Below are 17,467 nucleotides of genomic sequence, written 5' to 3' on the forward strand. Positions count from 1 at the left end.
CCTCCGCCCCCCTCCACCCGCACACAGCGCATGCGCCTCTCCCGCCTCCCCCGGCCCCCGCCGCCGCCTGTCTCTGGCGTCACTTCCGCCGGCGCCGCGCCCGGCGTCGAGTTCCGCTTCCGTCCGCCTCGTTGCCGGCAGTCGCCACCGAGCCCGGGAAAGGCGCGCGCGCCCTCGCGACGCTTCCGCTTCCGGTAGGGCAGCCGGGCCGGTAGGGCCGGGCCGGGGGGCAGCGGCGGCGGCGGCGGCGGGAGCGGCGGCGGTAGGCCTCAGCCTCGGCCTTGCCCCGGCCGGCGGCTCCGGGGCGGTGTAGCCGGTCCCCGGCGGGGCGCAGCGTGTGCGCGGCAGCGGTACCGCCTCGGGGGTAAACGCTGGGAGCCTCGGCCGGTACCGCCAGCCTCGCCCTCCGCCCGGCGGGAGCCCCCGCGCCGCCGCCAGCGCGTCTCGGGCGCTGACCGGTGGGGTCCTGCCCTTCCCTGACGGTTTTTTTTCTCCTTATCTTCGTTTTTAGAAGGAAAACCGGAGCTGCCCTCTCCCGCCCACTGCTCCCCGAGCCGGTCCGGCCCCTCGGGATAGAGAAGACTGCTCCGCCGCTTCCCCTCTGCGGGAGGGGGCTGACGGGGGCTCTTCTTCCTCAGATGCGGCCGCGGAGCCCATGAGGATGGAGGCCCGGGACGCGGCGCGGGCCAACCACGGCTCCGTCTTCAAGGCCTTTCCGCTGCCCTCGCGAGCCGGCCTGCGGGATCCGCTCTCCCAGCCCGACAGCAAGGTGCGGAGGCCGGCTGATCCTCGCCGGCGGTCCCCGGCGTGGCTGCAGCGGGCGAGCGAGCTCCCCCGCCCCGGTCGCTGTCTGGTTTTTGGGGCTGGTGGTTTCTTTTGGTCCCTTTTCCCCTTCCTGTGCGTATCCCCGTGGGTCGGAGGCGCCCGTGGGCAGGGTCTCTCTGCGCAGCATCCCCCAAGCCTTGAATTCCAAACCTACCGGGTGCTTTTGACAGCCCCATCTCAGTAACACCCAACGCTTCTGCAATGCGAGAGCCCCGCTTGCGCTGGTGGTTACCGACGAGCTTGTAAAAGCGAAATCACGCGTGGAGTCTGATGGTAAACCCACGCGCGGGCGCGCTCGGCGTACGGCCTCGGAAAGCGCGGGTGCGTATCTTGACGCTGCAGTCGTGTCTCGAGGAGTCGGCAGCGCAGCAGTGAAGCTGATGTTTTGCCCTGTAATAAGATGAAAGCAGCGTTTGTTTATTTCTTTCCTCGTTAAAGCTGCCGTCGCACCCGGCAGCGCGGATTTTAGGAGGGGACGGGAGAGCCAGTGACACTGGCTGCGTTGTCAGACCCGTACTGGCGTGTTATTGCTCCAGTCTGCTTCAGTAATTGCTAATTTATAACGATGTGACTGGGGAGGAGCTGTAACTTTTCACGTACCCCCATAGTTTTATCGCTTCTGGGGTTTAAGATTGAGCTGCGTGTTCTTCTAATAAAAAGCTGTGATCTTCTCACACAGTTTTTACCCAACAAGATCAGCGGTTTCGCTTGCCCCGCTGGAAACGCATCCTGCGCTCTCAATTACAGCCCAGGTAAGATGTGGTTTTCTGCCCTGGAATGTCATTTTTTTGGCTCTTCCCTTCCCCCACCAGCTTGGAGAGGAAGATGTGGCTTTTTATTGACCGCTGCCATGTTTCTTCCCCGCAGAAGTCCCCTGCCCTGACAGCTACCGGGCGGTGGGGGAGCCTCGAGCCTTTGGATGCAGCGCCAACGGGCAGTGGAGGGGCTTGGTTCCCCCTCTGGGCTCCGTGCCGCAGAAGCCGAGGGTGAGCCGAGGCTCTTACCTCGAAGCACGCAAAAACCCCAGGTGCGTAAAGCTCCCCTCCACATTTAACCTTCCCCGCAGAGTCCTGTGGGAGCTTTGTGTGGGGATTTTACCCACACAAACCATCCGTATCAATACAGAGCAAATTCAGGGTGAAAATCATTGCGTGGGTTGAGGTTGGCCGGGGTCCATAGGCGCCTTTCGGTGTTTCTAAACCTCCCTGTGGCAAAGATGCTTTGTAAAGGGGGTGAGCGTTGGTTTTGAGAGGGCACAGCGTGGCGTAACCTGCCTCTTACAAAAGCTAGTGGTTAACAGATCGGTTTTGAGTGTATCGGGAGTGCTGCGATGAGAACGGGAGCATCCTTACCCCACTGGAAAATTGGGGGAGAAAGAGTACGTCGTCGTTTTGTGATGAAAATGTGCTGGTTGGTGCATGTCGTGCTGGGTGCAGGGGCTATTTTTGCAGCTGGTATAAACTTGTGTTGCTTCAGACCTTTCCAGACCGGGTAAAGTCTTTATTGCTCCTGAAAATCCCCGCAGTGGCCAACGTTTGTTTGCAAATAGGGAAAATTAATTTCAACGGGAGAAACGCCACATCGACCCGTGTATTTTTTTCGTGGGCTGTTAGGTGAGCCTGAGCGTGAGAGTGGGGAGTAGCAAGGCGAGGGAGGGCGTCTGCTGTTACGGAGAAATAAAAATGCCGAGAGCGGTGTCTCCGGGCGAGGTTCAGCCATTTTGTGGTGCATGGATGGAAGCGGGAGCTGGTGGATCTGGCGGGAAGGTCTGGCCAGGGCTTTCCAGGCCGTGGCTCCTCGGCCTCGCAGTGCCACCTGGTGGCATCTGTTTTGGCCGCACAGGCCTCAGGAACGGTTTCAGAGCCAGCCTTCAGCTTTGAGATGGTTCTTAAAACGCAAATAAAATACGAATTTCTCATCGCAATTGGGTAGTCTCGTTCTTGGCTGGGTTTGGAGATGGGGGAGAACGAAGTTACGGACTAAAACGAGCACAGAATCAAATAGAAGTGGGTTTTTTTTCTCTCTTTGCAGTGGGACATCCAATAGTTTTGTAGGGAAATCAAACCACCATTGCCATGCATCAGCTTTTCCCATCAAACCCGCTCAGAGTCCTTCCTGGAGCGGTCCCTGTCGCCGCAGCCTGCTTAGCCCAAAGAAAACGCCCCGGCGGTTCATCAGCACGGCGGAAGAGGTAAAGGAAAGGCTGGGAGACTGTTTAGCGGGTGGATTTTTCTGAGGAGATCTTTCCTGGGCGCCGTGAGGCGCTTGAGATGGCTCTAACCGACTGTCTCGTGCTGGATTCGCTCCTTCTGCTGGGCAGAAGCTGGCTTCAGCTCTGCTCGCGTTCACTCTTCAACTGCGGTTGGTCTGATCAAGGCTGATGGTTGAACTCGAGACCCCTTGGATGTGCTTGCACCCATAAAATCTCTATTTCTGTGTGTATCTGCTCACTATTTGTGGTGTCTTTGTTGAAATCACGTTAGCTAGACGTATCTGGTTGTTTCCCTGCAGACTGTTCGAGAGGAAGAGCGAGAGATCTACAGGCAGTTGCTTCAGATGGTCACAGGAAAGCAATTTTCCACGTCCAAGCCCTCTTCGCTATTCCCCTTCCATCTGTGAGTATGTAAAATGCTCTTCCCCAACCGAGAGCGCCACATGTATCCACTGGGAACTTACTTTCTGTCGTTCCTAGGTCCAGGTGTTCAAATTCCAGCAAAACCCTAGTGAAAGAAACTCCCAGCAAGAACTCAAAGCTGTTTGAAGCTCACAGCGTTGCACCAGCCAGTTCAGCAACCAGCGTCCTCAGAGCACAGGAGCAGCCGTCACACAAACCGTCGCTCTACTCTGCCCCCAGCTATCCCTCCAATATCTTTGAGTCCAGTAACTCCACAGCCCACCATCAGCAAGAAAACCTACCAGCATCTAATACGCAGTCTGAAGGTAAAAAAACCCCAACCGAATGAAAAACAAACCCAAACCAAAACCCCAAAACCTGGCAGTCGACTTAAATGTGTGTGGCAAACGTGCTTTTTCACTCCCTGTCTGTATTTGGATTCTTGTAGCAGTTGTGGAAGCGGGTAGTAATTGTGAGGATAACAACATTCCGTAAACTGTGTTCTATCTAGGGTCGGACTCTGTCATTTTGCTCAAGGTAAAGGATTCCAGAACCCCAGCACCAAGGTAAGAGGCTGTAAAATGGTATCTGGAGAGAGGGGTGGCTTGCAATAGCTTTTTTCTTTTTCATTCCACGAAGAGGTGAGAATGCAGAGTAAAAGGTGACCGGTGGCTTTCTGAATGTCTCGTGAAGAGAGAGCGGTTTGCTGTAGTTACAGGAACTTGAGTGTGATGCATTAAACCTCTTGAGACCTGGCTGCAAATCGCTGGCAGATCTGTCTGTAGCTCTTACTATCGCTCTAGCGGTAGGGCTGTTCTCAGATAATACTTACAAATCGCTTTTCAGGCAATTACTTACTCTCCATGTAAAGACCACCACTTACACCTCTCCTTTCTCCCCCTTTCTAGCCTCCCGTTCTTCCAGGCAGAACTCTGGATCAAAGAACTGTAAGTACCTGGGTTTTTTGCTCTTTTTTTCCTATCGTGAGTGTTCACGTGTAGAAATAAACACTGATTTGTTCACGTAAACTGTTGCTTTTCAGAACCAGCGTCTACGATTCACGAGCTCGGGAGAGGTGGCGGCAAATTGAAGAGCAGAAAGCACTGGCCTTACAGCTGCAAAGCCAGGTAACAGAGAGCAGTTACTGAAAGAACAGTCTCTGCAAGTCCAAATGTTAAACCATAGAATAGAAAGCAAATTGGAAACGGAAAAACGACAAAAATAGACTCCTTTGGGGTCTGGTGTCTTCCCTTTCCCGTGGCAGGGCTCTTGGTAGCATCACGGCCAGGATAAATGCTCCCCCTCCATGCCCCTTTCTGCATCTCCTGGAACAACTGGCCCCACGTAGCTCCCTCGCAAGCCCCGGAGAGGTGACACCCTTGGACGCTACCTAATCCGAAGGTCTCTCCTTCAGCGGTTGCAGGAACAGGAACACTCGGTGCAGGATCTGGTGGATTTAAATCTTCGAGTACCCCTTGAGAAGGAGATCCCTGTCACGGTGGGCCCGGAAGAGAAAGAGGATGCTAAGTCAGCTGACGGCGAAGAGGAGTTCCCTGAAATCACCGAGGTAAATCTGCTTGGATCTAGTGTACGCAGATGCTGGCGTGCGTAAAAGATCTAAATATGAATGTGATTTCCTGAAATCTATGCGTAGGGACAGATGGCTGTTACCTTTTGCCGTGTCCATTTTGTAGCGAGTTTATCCTTTGAGGAGCAAAGAATAAACCTGGGTTTGAATCCAGCCTTTGTGACGGGAGTAGCAGGAACTCTCCCTTCCAATGCTGTCTGTGTCCTCCCTGTAGGAAATGGAAAAGGAAATAAAGAACGTTTTCCGAGGTGGGAACCAGGACGAGGTCCTCAGTGAAGCTTTTCGGTTAACGATCACTCGGAAAGACATTCAGACCCTCAATAATCTGAACTGGCTGAACGATGAGGTGAGGAGTCTACCTTGGGCTGTTAAGGCATTTTTCTTTAGCAATTTAAAGTAGGTTGAAGTGAACAAACGTGTCTGCTTTCTTGCTGAAAGAAATCAGAGTGAGAATAGTAGTTTTGGGCTGTGCTTCACACTCTGGAACAGTTAATCTGTGGAGAAACCCCTGTGTAGAGCAGGCACTTGAAGAAAGAATAATACTGGGAGGAGTGGGACTGACCGTGGACATGATCAGGGGGAAAAAAGAAGTAAGTCTGAAATATAGAAGGCTGCATTCCTAAAGCTTTCTGGATTTTTGAAGGTTTTAAGGCTGTTGAGCTGTTGCGAATCCCCCGGGGACAGGTCTTCAGAGGGACAGGTGGAGGCAAAACCAATTTATCACCTATTTTTGCAGAGGGGCAGAGCACTTTATGCAGAAGTGTCAACACTCTAACGTGTCCTGGATGCTTTTTCTTCCCCAGATAATTAATTTCTACATGAATTTGCTGATGGAGCGGAGCAAAGAGAAGGGTTTGCCGGCAGTTCATGCGTTCAATACTTTCTTCTTTACCAAATTAAAAACGGCGGGGTACCAAGCCGTGAAACGGTGGACTAAAAAAGTGGATATCTTTTCTGTGGATCTCCTCTTGGTGCCTATTCATCTGGGAGTGCATTGGTGCCTAGCAGTGAGTGCTTTAGTTATTCGCAGTAGAGCATAGCTGGAGCAGGTCGTCCTATAAACCCACCTGGCTAAGGCTAAAATGTCATGGCTTTTGAGTGATGCAGTTGTCAGGTGTTTGCGTGAGGGGGAAATTTTGTGTTTGTGGCTCAAATCGAAGCCTGGAGTGAGTAAAAAGATAGCTGCAACTTTTTGGTGTGTTTCTAGTCTTTAAAGAAAAAAGGCAGACAGCTGTGAAGGTCACGGTAGGCTAGTTTATTCTCCGGAGAAAGATCTCGTTTCCCCGTTCCCACAAACTCACCTTTAGAGACATTGCCATGGGATCGCTTTAGAGAGATTTAGACGACAGATACCGCACAGCTTTCTCTACCTCCTGCCCCCAATTTGTTCCATCCCTTCTCTTGGCTGCTGGCACCCGTGCAGTAAGAGATCGCACGTGGCTTTTAAGCCTACGTCAACCTCCTTCGTTCAAACCCCCTCGGAGGGTTCTTAAGCTGCCCGGAAAGGCGGTGCTCGCACGGGTGGGCGGTGGTGTGGAAACAGGGCATGGGGCCCCGAAAAAACACCTGGGGGACTTGTTTCATGAACTGCACAGTATGTACACGTCAAGTGGAGCAAAGCCTCTGTAAACCTATCTGTCTGCGGCTTTAACAATAAGGATAACAGAGTGCTCTTGTGTTTTAGTGGGGTGCTCTGAGGAGAGCCTGTTTTAGAGATTGAAGTGGTTAAATAACACAGCAGCAAGGGGGGATTTTGGGGAGGGCTGTGCCGAGGATGGTAGAGGTCCTCTGAAATTCTTCTCTGCTGTGAAACGGTCTAAATTTACTTCTTTCTAGCGGCAGAGCCCGTGTCCTGGCAAAGAGATGAGCGACTTGCGTTGTGCGTTATTAATGAATCTCTCTTTGTGTAGGTTGTAGACTTCAGGAAAAAAACCATCACCTATTACGACTCCATGGGTGGAATAAACAGCGAAGCCTGCAGGATACTGTTGTGAGTAACACTTATTTGAGTTGTGCCTGTTTGAAAATCAGACGGCTTCTTGTCTCGCTCTGGAAGCGACAACCTTTCCGTGGGGACAGTCCCTTTCTGGGTCCTGAAAGGAAGATTTAGAGGAACGTCCTGGTTTTCACGCTTCGTGTTTCACCACGCATTGCTGACGCGGTCAGCAGTTACAAAGCTGGTCTGCGAGAGAGTCCTGTGCCGATGCCCTGCCTTCTTCACCTCTTCCCAAAAGATCTGCCAGTGAGGCTGGTGTTACCTTTGTGGGTATAGACAGGTTTCAGACCCGTTCTGTTAAGGACGTCAGGCTTTACCAGTCTTGCAGAGTCTTCTTGGGCATCATCTTTAAGAGGAAAATGGCTTCTCGGACCCTGAGGGGTAGGGTCCTTCCCTTGTCCTGCAGCTGCTTGAAGGAATGGCATCTCCTTCCTCCAGGTGGGAGCTTTTCCTGCCTGTGGCCAAGATCAGCTCAGTAGCTCGGCCCTTTATTTCGAGGAGATTCTGGAGAGCCCAATGGTAGATGTAGGGTGCGGGAGCGTCTCTTGGATCAGGCTGTGGATAAAGGTTTGCATGGCTCTCGTCCGTACTGAGTTCCACAGGGTGTTACACGCTGTGCCATGCCTCCAAACTGGGGCTGGGTGAGAGTTGTTCTTCCTTGGGTTCAAACCGCAGAGGAGGTCTTGGGTTTCGCATCCTGAGCGATGCTCCAGGAGGGAGCGGAGCTGGCTGCCTGCTCTCCGAGCTCTTGTAGAAGAGAGGTGCTTACATGTCAAATCCAGGGCTCTTTTCCCATATTTGGAAGCTGCTCCTGAATGGAGTGCGATTAAAAAATGAGCTACTGTCTGGGTGGGGGTGAAAAACCCCCTCTTTTCGAAGGTCCCTAGTCACGTAGGGCCGTCAGGCTTGATACAAATCAGATTGCAAAGTGATTTACGAAACACAGTCGCCAACTCCTCTGTCGCTCCGACGTTGACCCTGGGTCGGCCGTCGGTTCTGTTTCTCGTCTCAGCTTCGCTCCGACGCTGACTTGGGAACCTGATCCTGAGTCTTCTGGCATGAGGTTGAGTATGTCGGCGGAGGTGTCACTCATTCAGTCAAGGAATGTGAATAATGATAAAGAGAGACAGCAGGCAAATGCCATTTCCAGTCCGTTTAGCACTTTCCTTTTCCAGTTCAGGTGCTTTGCAGTCTGCACGCACCGGGTTCGTTTAAATAACCGTAAAAATAGCTGTTTCCCTTTTCCACGCTGTTCTGTACTGTTGGTCTAAAGGGAGGAGAGGGAAAGGAGAAGTATAAAATCTTTGGGTATGGCTCAGGGCAGCATCTCTTAGCTTCGCAGTGTGACTTCTGCCTCTGCCTTCAGGAAGGGTGCAAGCAGAGCTGGCCTGCCTCGGGGCAGGGATGGTCTGGGTGAAATCAGTTCCTTTCAGCCTGAATTTCTTTGATTCCAAGGAAAAAGGCACAGACATCTGGTGAAATGAAGCACCTGGGAGGTGAGAGGGGGACCCAGGAGTCCTGCCCAAGCTTCGTTTAGGGGTCTGGGATGAGGAAGCAGGTCCCCAAACAGGTAGGAGAGAGTACCAGAGGATACAAGATGTTTCGGCCACTCAGGGTGAGTGGTAGAGAGCCGGGATTTCAGGTCACTGTTGCCCTGGACGTAATTGTTTTCCCTCTGTTTCCTTTTAGGAGGCTTTTATTGGTTGAATGCAGTGGGAGGATCACACCGGGAAGAAGGGACGGAGGTCCTATTCATGGTTAGTGACCCTTTCATGCTTTCAATCTTTAGAGCTTCCTAAAGGTGGTGAGTGTCGTACCATTAGCCAGACTTTACAGAGGAGGGAAACTGAGGCACAGGGAAGGTAACTGATTAAATACAGGGGCACTGGCCAGGCTAAGAGTGAGTAGGGACCACAGACGTTCGTGGTTTGGTGGCTGCCATTGCTTTGTTTCAGCATCTGGGCTTTCACACAACTTGGGTGTGAGACCTGGAGAGGGTTTTAAGGAAGCTGCCTCTGTTTTTTTGGGGGGTTTCTCCTTGGGAAACACGGTGCTCGCTATCTCAGCTCTGCTGGAAGGGTCTGTGTTTTGGAGCTGACATAAACCAACCTGCTAAAATTACTTAAAAACTTGATTCTAGTGTACCAAGGCTGGAGGAAGGCTTAGGGGATAGCTAGGGCGCACAAAACGACTCATGCCTGTGAAATCTTCTTATCTCCTGCTAGCAGCGGCGCTTGAAATGCTTACCTTTACGTGCCCTTTACTTCAGGGCTTTCAGACATTTAGCAGTATGCTGTGGAGTTGATTTCAACAATTCCCTGAGGCACCTGGTCAGGTTTCTGTGTGTGTATAAGCACTGTAGAGGGCAAAAATCCGCTTCCAGATTGAGGAAAATGAGGTTAAAGGCCTGCAATATTTGATGGGGCATTTCAGGCATGTTGGGTTTTGATTTGGCGTGTAATTACGCTTAAAAATTCTGTGTCAAGCTTTTTCTCCTTGAGGTCCTGACAAAGTTCATCAATTAAGTTCTACCTCCTAAAGTTGTCTTACGATTTGAAGTCAGGCATTTTCTTCCAGTCTCCTCCTAAAAGGTGGTTCGGGCTGTTATCAAGGCAGGACCGGTGCTGTATTTCTTACACAACGTGTCTGATGTTCGCTGATCTCCGTGTGCAGGCTAGATTGCTGGAGGCTGCTTTTAGGAAACCGCACAGGTGATGGCCACAGTTAACGCGAACTGCGCGTAGTGGGTTATTTCCTCGCTCTTCTAGGAAACAACTCAAAATTTCCTGGCTGCTGTGTGTGTGTCGGCATTGGAGCTGTGGCTTGCGGTCGTTGCAGATAAAACTGGACGTGCAGAAGCCACCTGATCGCTTTATTCGCTGAGGCTCTAGCGCTGTTTAAACTTCACCGGTTTCTTCCTTGTCTGCCAGACGAGTCTCGCGCTCGCATCCTCTTTCCGCCCCCGCTCCGTATGTGCAGGCCTGGTCCACGTGGAGACGTTGCTTGGAGGCTCGTCCCGGTTCCTCGTGTGATGCGTCCTTTTATTTATCAGCTTCACTCCCCGTCTCTAACGTGCAGAACACAGCGGGCCACGTGCTGCTGCTCTTTTTTTAGCTGAGGATTCAAGTGGGTTCTGTAGTAGGCAGTAATTGCCAGGATATATATATATATTTTTTTTGCAGTTGAAATGAGGCCGTTTAATTAATGTTTTCACCATGTTTGTATTGTGGTGCAGATAGTCTGCTCCCTTCCTCCAGCCACTGTGCTGGAGGCTCAGCTCACCCTCATTTTGAACTCGTTGCAAGGCGTTTCTTCTCCATCCATTAGGTTTTTATTTGGAGATGAGATACGGAGACTTCTCATGCTCAGCGAAAGGGGTTTTTTTTCTGAGATTTACCCCCTGCTGATCTTGTCTTGTCCAAACTGCAGCTGAGTCAAAGCAGCCAAGCAGAGAGCTTCCCAAGAGCAATTACAGCAGTCGCTGGCAGCCGGCAGACCCTGTGCTGGGGAACTGGGCTGGGAGCGTGCGTCCAGCTAATGAAGGCTGATAGAAAATGCTTGTCTGGACCTGATCTGGTCTCGGGGGACTGCCAGGAGGGAGACTCTCCTCCTTGACACTCTTGCATCCAGCAAAACCTATTTCTGGCTATTTTCTAAAGACACAATCACTAGGAAGGGGCTGGCTTCGTGTTCAGAGGCTGCTGGGTGGTTCTGCTGCCACTTTGAGTACTTTGTTCAGTGGTCCCTTGGTGTTTCAGGGACTCTTCAGTCCAGGAGAGTTTTTCTTTGAGTAGTTCTTTGGAGTTATGATAGGGAAAATTCCCCGACTGGCACCAAAGCAGCAAGTTCGACCCTACATCTTTCGGGCTTGTCTGTGGGTTGCATCACCCGCTTCTCCCACCGTGTTTCGGCGTTTACTAACAGCAAGATGCGATTTAGCCAAGTCTTTGCGGATCAGATTTCCAAAAGATGGCACATCTCCCCGTGTTGGCGGCCAAACCCGCCTCCCTCTCCGTGCCAGATGCTCTCTTGACCCTTCCATTTGAGCCAGCGGCATCTAATCCCTTGTTTTTTCCTTTCCAAACTTTCTGATCGCAGCCGCGACAGTAAGAAGGCTCCTCGGGCTGTTTTGAGGAGATGTCAAACATGAAGGAGATGGTTTCTGTAGATCTTCCCAGTCCTTTTAGTAACCAAGATGAACAGAGGGTGTCTGCAAAGCTGAATGTCACTTACTGATGCTGGCAGCCAACAGAGAGGGGCTTCTTTAGGGCTGTTAAGAATGTCTTGGGCCCATTGCCTCGTCTCCTTGGGCTCCCTCTAGTCCATCTTTATGTCTGCGTCCTTCCTGAGCTCCCCTTTCCGTACTTCCCAGTGAAGGGAATGGTTCAAGGTGTTCATGTCCGCAAAGGAAAACGCGTGGCATTTGCTTGGGCGTGCTTTGGGCATGGTCTTGGTAGAGTTTCTAAACTTTTTCAAGGAGGCAGGGGGAAAAAAAAACCGCCACTTTTCTGTTCTTCCAGTGATACAATTTAGGCCAAACTGGTGGAAGCCTTTTTGGGCAGAGGAGACGGGCCAGTACCCGTGAGCTTTCCTTGCTCTCCAGTTCTAGGAACTGGAATGGGACTGGCTCTGCGGCTCTTCTCCCTCTGCGGAAGGCTTGTGAAAGGTATTTGACATCCCACCCCTGCCACGGCTGGCTCCTTCTCCCACTTGGGCTCCCCATTTTGACTCCATCCCTGTAAAAGCATCGTGGAGAGGACAGCGGTGTGGCTTTTCCCAGGGCTGCCTCCCATCCATCCCCAAGCCTTGGACCTTATTTGAGAAAATCAGGGTCATCTCCTCTAGTTTGCCTCTTGCTATCTGTCTTCTGCTGTGGTAAGAAGAAATCAAATCAAGACTGGAAGGGAAACCTGGGAGAAGAGCTCCAGGAGAACATCTGCCAGTGACCTGAACCCACCACCAGCCCAGAGAGGAGCTTTGTGGTGTTTGGTTTTTTTTTGACGCTTTACACACAGGGTGATTGTTCCGGAGCTGCTGGGATGCTGTTAAGGTTGTGGGAAATTTGCTCCTGTCTGTCTTTACGCTAAGTAAGATCCTCACACGATAAGAGGCACCAGTTCACAGCACGCCGTCAGAGCGCAGCTCTCCGCTCTCCCCTCGAGTATAACGCTCCGCTTGCAGGAGCCGGTTGAGGCAGCCCCGTGGCTGCTGAGCTTTTCTCTGCCGTGATTCACTCTCCGATGAATTAGATGTGTTCTCGCTGGTTTATTTGTGGTTTTGACTCTCTGCTTGGCAGGTACTTTTTTTGGATGAGTTTGTAAGTTCTGCTTGGTCCTTCTTTTGACTGCCTCAAAGCCCGGGTCTATAGAGCCCTTTTTAAAATGGCCAATACTGAGACGAAAATATTGGACTTCCATTTTGCATTAATTCTGCAAACACGGCAGAGGACATCTTAGGTAAACTGACATACAGTGTACTGGCTGGTTTCCCCCGTTCCTCTAAGTAAGCTTTCTTTGTTCTCTTATTCCTACAGGCAATACTTAAAACAGGAAAGTCTTGACAAGAAAAGGAAAGAGTTCGACACTAATGGCTGGTCGTTGCTGAGTAAGAAGAGTCAGGTAGGTTTGGGCAATCAGAGGTTTGGAGAAGGGGTCTCTCTTGGTCCTTGCTCTCGGTCTTGACCCAAAAGCACCTTTCCTGGCTGCTTTTCCCGACGGATGCGTTCTTGTGGTAACTGTAGGGGGTGAAGAAATCCCAGAGCTTCAGTGGCAGGCTGCTTTGCTGCAGATTCCCATCCAGCCCTACGTGGAAGTACGGGGGCTTTCCTGAGCCAGGGCTGCCCCAGTGCCACCTCGATTCCCACTGCCCACCCTCTTGTCTTCACCTCCCCTTACTCGCGCTGGTGTTCGCCTATCCGTGCAGACCTACCTCGTTTGAGAGAGGTCCTTCGCTTGGAGCTCCTCATCCTTGGAAGCGAGCGCGTGGGGACTGGCTCCTCTGGAAATGACACTTGTGTTTGTGTCCTTCCGTTAAAGGAGATCCCGCAGCAGATGAACGGCAGCGACTGCGGGATGTTTGCCTGCAAATACGCCGACTGCATTACCAAAGACAAGCCCATCAACTTCACTCAGGTAAACCCCACCCTGGCGTGCTCCTCGTGCTCGGGGAGAGACGGGCACATGGCACTTCTTCGTGCACGTTCTGATTTTTTCCAAATGCCCTTTGCCTCTTTCTCTGTGGGTTTAAAGTGCCCCCAGCCCGCGTGGGGATTGTACTGCTGCTCCTTGCAGTAGAGCTGACACAAGGCACTGCGGCAGTTCTTTACGCCGTGCAAAATTGTTCCTCTAAAGCCATCCTCCGGTCTTCTGTTGTACTCAAATCCGTGGGGCACGTCACAGATACAGCTGCGGAAAGCTCACAAACCTGTAACGGGACCCGGTTACAGTGGTCACAAAAGTGGGGCGTTGTAGCCCAAATCCCAGGGAGTTTCAGTGTTACTTAACGTTGTCAGCCTCCACGGAATATCCCACGCGTGAATATTTAACTTCTAATTATTAGAGGATATCATCAGAGCTACGTTATTACCTGTCCTGTTTTCAATAATGGCAAAGTAGATTTTCCCCCAAGAAAGGCACCGCTTAAAAAGCCGCACCCAGGAGAGCGGCTGCTCGATAAACGAGCAGACAAGTGAAAGACACGCTGATGTACATTTTCTTTCTCTTCTCTCTCTTTCCCCCCACCCAAAGCAACACATGCCCTATTTCCGAAAGCGGATGGCCTGGGAAATCCTTCATCGCAAGCTGTTATGATGACGTTGTGCCGAAAGCCGCTTCCTTGCGAGATTGTATCAGAAGTGCCCAGATTTGCCCTGCTCAGCAGCCTGAGCCGCGGCAGGCGCGGACCTGCCCGGGGCTTCAGTCAAAGACACAGCAAACGGACTCTGTATCATATTTTTGATAAAACACCATTCACGGACCAATGCGCAATAGAAATGTTCAGAAGCACACTTGCCTTTTTTTTTCTGTTGTTCTTTCTTTTTTTTTGTATTTCAAGACCTATTTTTACAAGCGATTTTCAGGTGCTGAGACTTGAGGGGGCAGCTTCGGACGTTCAAGGAACTTTTTATTTTTCTGCTTGTTGCAGCTCTCGCTGCCGGCTTTGCTGAGCTGATGGCCTGACTCTGGCGGGGGGAGGCTGGATTTCGGAGGAGGGGAAAGCACTTCGATGGCTCTGGATGCTCTGCGCGCTGGGAGAGCTCTAAGTCGGGTGGGCAAAAACCTATTTGGGGGTGGATGTAGGGAGGTTTGCTCGTAGAGGAACATTTTTTGATGTGTCCTCTACTCCTGCATTATCTCCCCTCTGTCCTCAAAGTCAGCATTTTCTCACCCATCACAAACTCTGCCCCTTATCACCTATCCTAAGATGATAACCTGGCACCCGCGGCTCTCGGGACAGCCTGGCTGTGGGCTTCGGAGAGCCGGGCAGGGGGCTGGAGGCACGTCGGGTGTCCCTTGAGGGTGACAGGCAGGAGGTTGGGGATCTCCGAAAGTAACTTGTTTGTTGAATGCCGCTTTTGCAGAGTCGTTTTTCTGCCCGAGGAATTGGTCTCTCAGTTCTTTAGCATCAACTGTTTACGGAAATTCAGGTACAAAACTGTAGAGTAAAGCCGATGCGCCGTTGAATTGTTTTGTATATATTTCCAAACGTTTTTCCGGAGTGACAATGAACAAAGTCTGCGTGTGCGTTGGGTTTGGGTTTTTGTTTCCCCCCCCTTGCCCTGGCTTTGCCTCCTCGCAGGAGCTGAGGCCGCGGCTTCTTGCCACCTTTGTCCTTGCGCGGAGGGCCCCAGCTGAGCGGAATGAATCGCTCCTCTCTCTCCGTGATATTTTGCACATGTTTTGCCTGGGGATAAAGGCTGACGCAAGGTCAAAGGTTGCGTTGAAGGCAAGGCGCCGTCGTCAAGTCGAGAAGTGCTTCCAAAGGTATCTCCGAGTACATTCAGCGTGCGACTCCCGGGAGCCTTCAGGACGAGCTGCGTCCCCATCAGTCACGGGGGGAGCAGTAAAATATTCAGAAGCACTTAAACTGTTCCAAAAATGGGAGTTTTGGGGGATGCCCCGATGCTTCTGAACACTTTACCCCGAGCGCCTCGCTCCTCTGGGCTCCCTGCTCGGTCCTGGACGGGGCTGTGCTGATGCTTTCAGCTGTTTTAATTTATTCTCAAGTGCGATGTGGGAGGAAGCGGCGAGTGTTTGACAAGCTTCCCAAGCCGCTGAACCTGCTTCTTTTCTCTCGTGTACATAAGCTTTTTAAGTATAAGTAAAGAATGAAATAATGTCCACTTTTGTATTTTTGTCTCCAGATAGGGAGGGATATTTTATACATTTTTCTCTACCTGTAAGCAGTAGTTTTGTACAAAATTTCTCCCTTTCACCCCTTGCTCCCGCCAGGTTGTGTTCTTTGTAGGCTGGTTTGTACCCCTTCCCTCTCCCCTCCGTGTGTTTTATACCAAGTTCATTTACTACCTTTTTCTATCTTTTACTGCAAGTAAAAACCTGAGGAAAAAAAAAAAAGTAACGTATCTTTTCTCTTTTTGTGCGCCTGTCGTGATTCCCGGTTAAATAAAAGGAGCTGTGAGCTGCATCCCTGCACCAGGAGCCGGAGCGTCGCTGTCAGGGAGCAGCCCTTGCTCGGGGAAGGTTATTCTGCGTAATTCACCCTCTCGTTAAAATAAATCGCTCTCGGCAGGCTCGGGCGCTCGCCATACGGAGGTCTTTTAGCCCAATTTGATGGAGGAAGGAGCCAGAGCTGCTGCGAGCTGGAGTTAAAAGGCCTTTGCAGTCGCGCCCTGGGTGTTATCGCCTTTGATTTTGCTGCTTTCTGGAGCTGGAGGTGGTGAGTTGGGAATAGGGATCCTGTCCCAGTAACCTGCTTCAGGGCTTCGTCCCTTCCCACCCCTGGGAAGGAGCTTCCAGCCCCCGCCGCCCCGCTCGGAACAGTACTTCGGGGCTGAAAGAGCCCCTTACAATGTCCCAGGAACAAAATCAACAAGTCCCTTGTTTTCCTTGGCTCCCTGCTCCTAAAAAAGCCAGGGAGAAAATGGCCCCGTCAAAGGCGGCTTGTGCCTCGCCGCTGCCGGTACCCCGAAGAGACTCACACCCCCTCCCCGGCCGCGCGGCTCCCAGCCCTCTGCGGCCACCAAAAATGCATTCAGCATTTATTCCTGCCCTTCTTTCTGGCTTATTAATAGAATAAATCACATTGCCCAGCCTGCCTGGCCGTCCCAGTCTGGGGATTTTCAGGTCATATTGACTTTTTCCTCCTTCCTGTATCCTTATTCCTAGACATGAGCAAGGTTTTTGCCCGAGATTTCCAAAGAGCCAGTTATTAGCGTCTCTGACATTCCTCACAAACACACACGTGGCTTCTGTAAATACCCACGTCGCTGTCTCCCACCCCAGGGCTCAATGCTCCATTCATCTGCTCCCGAAAGCTGTGCCTAGAAGTCAGGAATTACCTGCCCTGCTCTATGTGCTAACGAGCTTTTATAGCTCGGATGCCTCCAGAAGCCCTTATGGTGTGATTTGCATCTTCCCCGGGTCTCCTTCTCCCCCCCGAGGAGGGGGTTTGCTGGGGGCTTCTCGCAAAATCTTGCGGGTATCGGGGTGGATGCGAGGAGCAGCGCTGCGGGACGGAGAGCCGGTGCTTCTCCGGATGCCGCTGCTCGCTGCCGGGGTGTTGGGGAGCGATGCTCCCTGATCCGCCTCCGTGCGAGAGAGCGTGGTCGCGCCTCTGCGAACGCACCGGCCAAAAAACTTCGCAGGTTATTGCCGAGAAGAACGGGGTTTGTTTCTTCTTTGGAGAAGGCCCCGGTGACCCTTCTCCATCCTTCCACCCTAAGCATCCTTCTGGGTTCCCAAAAAGAGGAAAACAGAGTTGCACCTGCTGAAAATTCACGGTTGTCCCTTTTTCCCAGCTCCCCTCCGCAGCCGGGCTTGGCGGGACGGCCCCGGCCCCCGCGCCGGCCCCGCTGGTTTCCGCAGCAGGTTCCAGCGTTGCCAGTGCCGAGCGGCTCCAATATTGACCCGGACCGGGTGGATTCAAAGAGGGAATGAGCCCGTTGCCAAGAGATGGTTGGGGTCATCTCCATACGATGCCTCGATGGAGAACTTCTGCCTTCCTGCTCCATTTGGTGCATGAATAGATGATCTCCGGCTCTCGGTGTAGAGCGAAGATGGGCCAGGACCTTCTCTTGGGCCATTGGGCCACCTCTCTCTGGGCTTCCTAGCCTAATCCTGGGCTTCCTAGCCCAATCCTTGCCTTCCTGGGTGGAGGAGCTTCTCTCCGTGGAGGATGGCTCCCCGAGCCGTGGGGTTCCACCCAACCGCTGGTGGGGATGGAGGAGGTCCGGCTTTTAGAGCCGAAGCGGAGCTGGTCTTGTTTC

The 17,467-nt window shown here is 52.1% G+C and overlaps 1 protein-coding gene across 1 annotated transcript; it reads left to right on the forward strand.

Moving 5' to 3' along the window:
* The first annotated feature begins 30 nt into the window (after positions 1 to 30).
* Positions 31 to 14,347, forward strand: SENP1 (SUMO specific peptidase 1). Its single transcript, XM_059832742.1, has 17 exons — positions 31 to 194; positions 577 to 769; positions 1,505 to 1,577; positions 1,693 to 1,852; positions 2,857 to 3,016; positions 3,337 to 3,440; positions 3,518 to 3,765; positions 3,951 to 4,005; positions 4,348 to 4,386; positions 4,482 to 4,566; positions 4,854 to 5,006; positions 5,242 to 5,373; positions 5,831 to 6,034; positions 6,938 to 7,017; positions 12,557 to 12,641; positions 13,059 to 13,154; positions 13,770 to 14,347. Exons 1-17 carry the CDS (start codon positions 31 to 33, stop codon positions 13,830 to 13,832), a joined length of 2,094 nt encoding a protein of 697 aa, XP_059688725.1. The 3' UTR covers positions 13,833 to 14,347.
* Positions 14,348 to 17,467: the final 3,120 nt, after the last annotated feature.

This window comes from Gavia stellata, chromosome 36 (genome assembly GCF_030936135.1).
Source record: "Gavia stellata isolate bGavSte3 chromosome 36, bGavSte3.hap2, whole genome shotgun sequence".
In the NCBI taxonomy this organism is placed as follows: domain Eukaryota; kingdom Metazoa; phylum Chordata; class Aves; order Gaviiformes; family Gaviidae; genus Gavia; species Gavia stellata.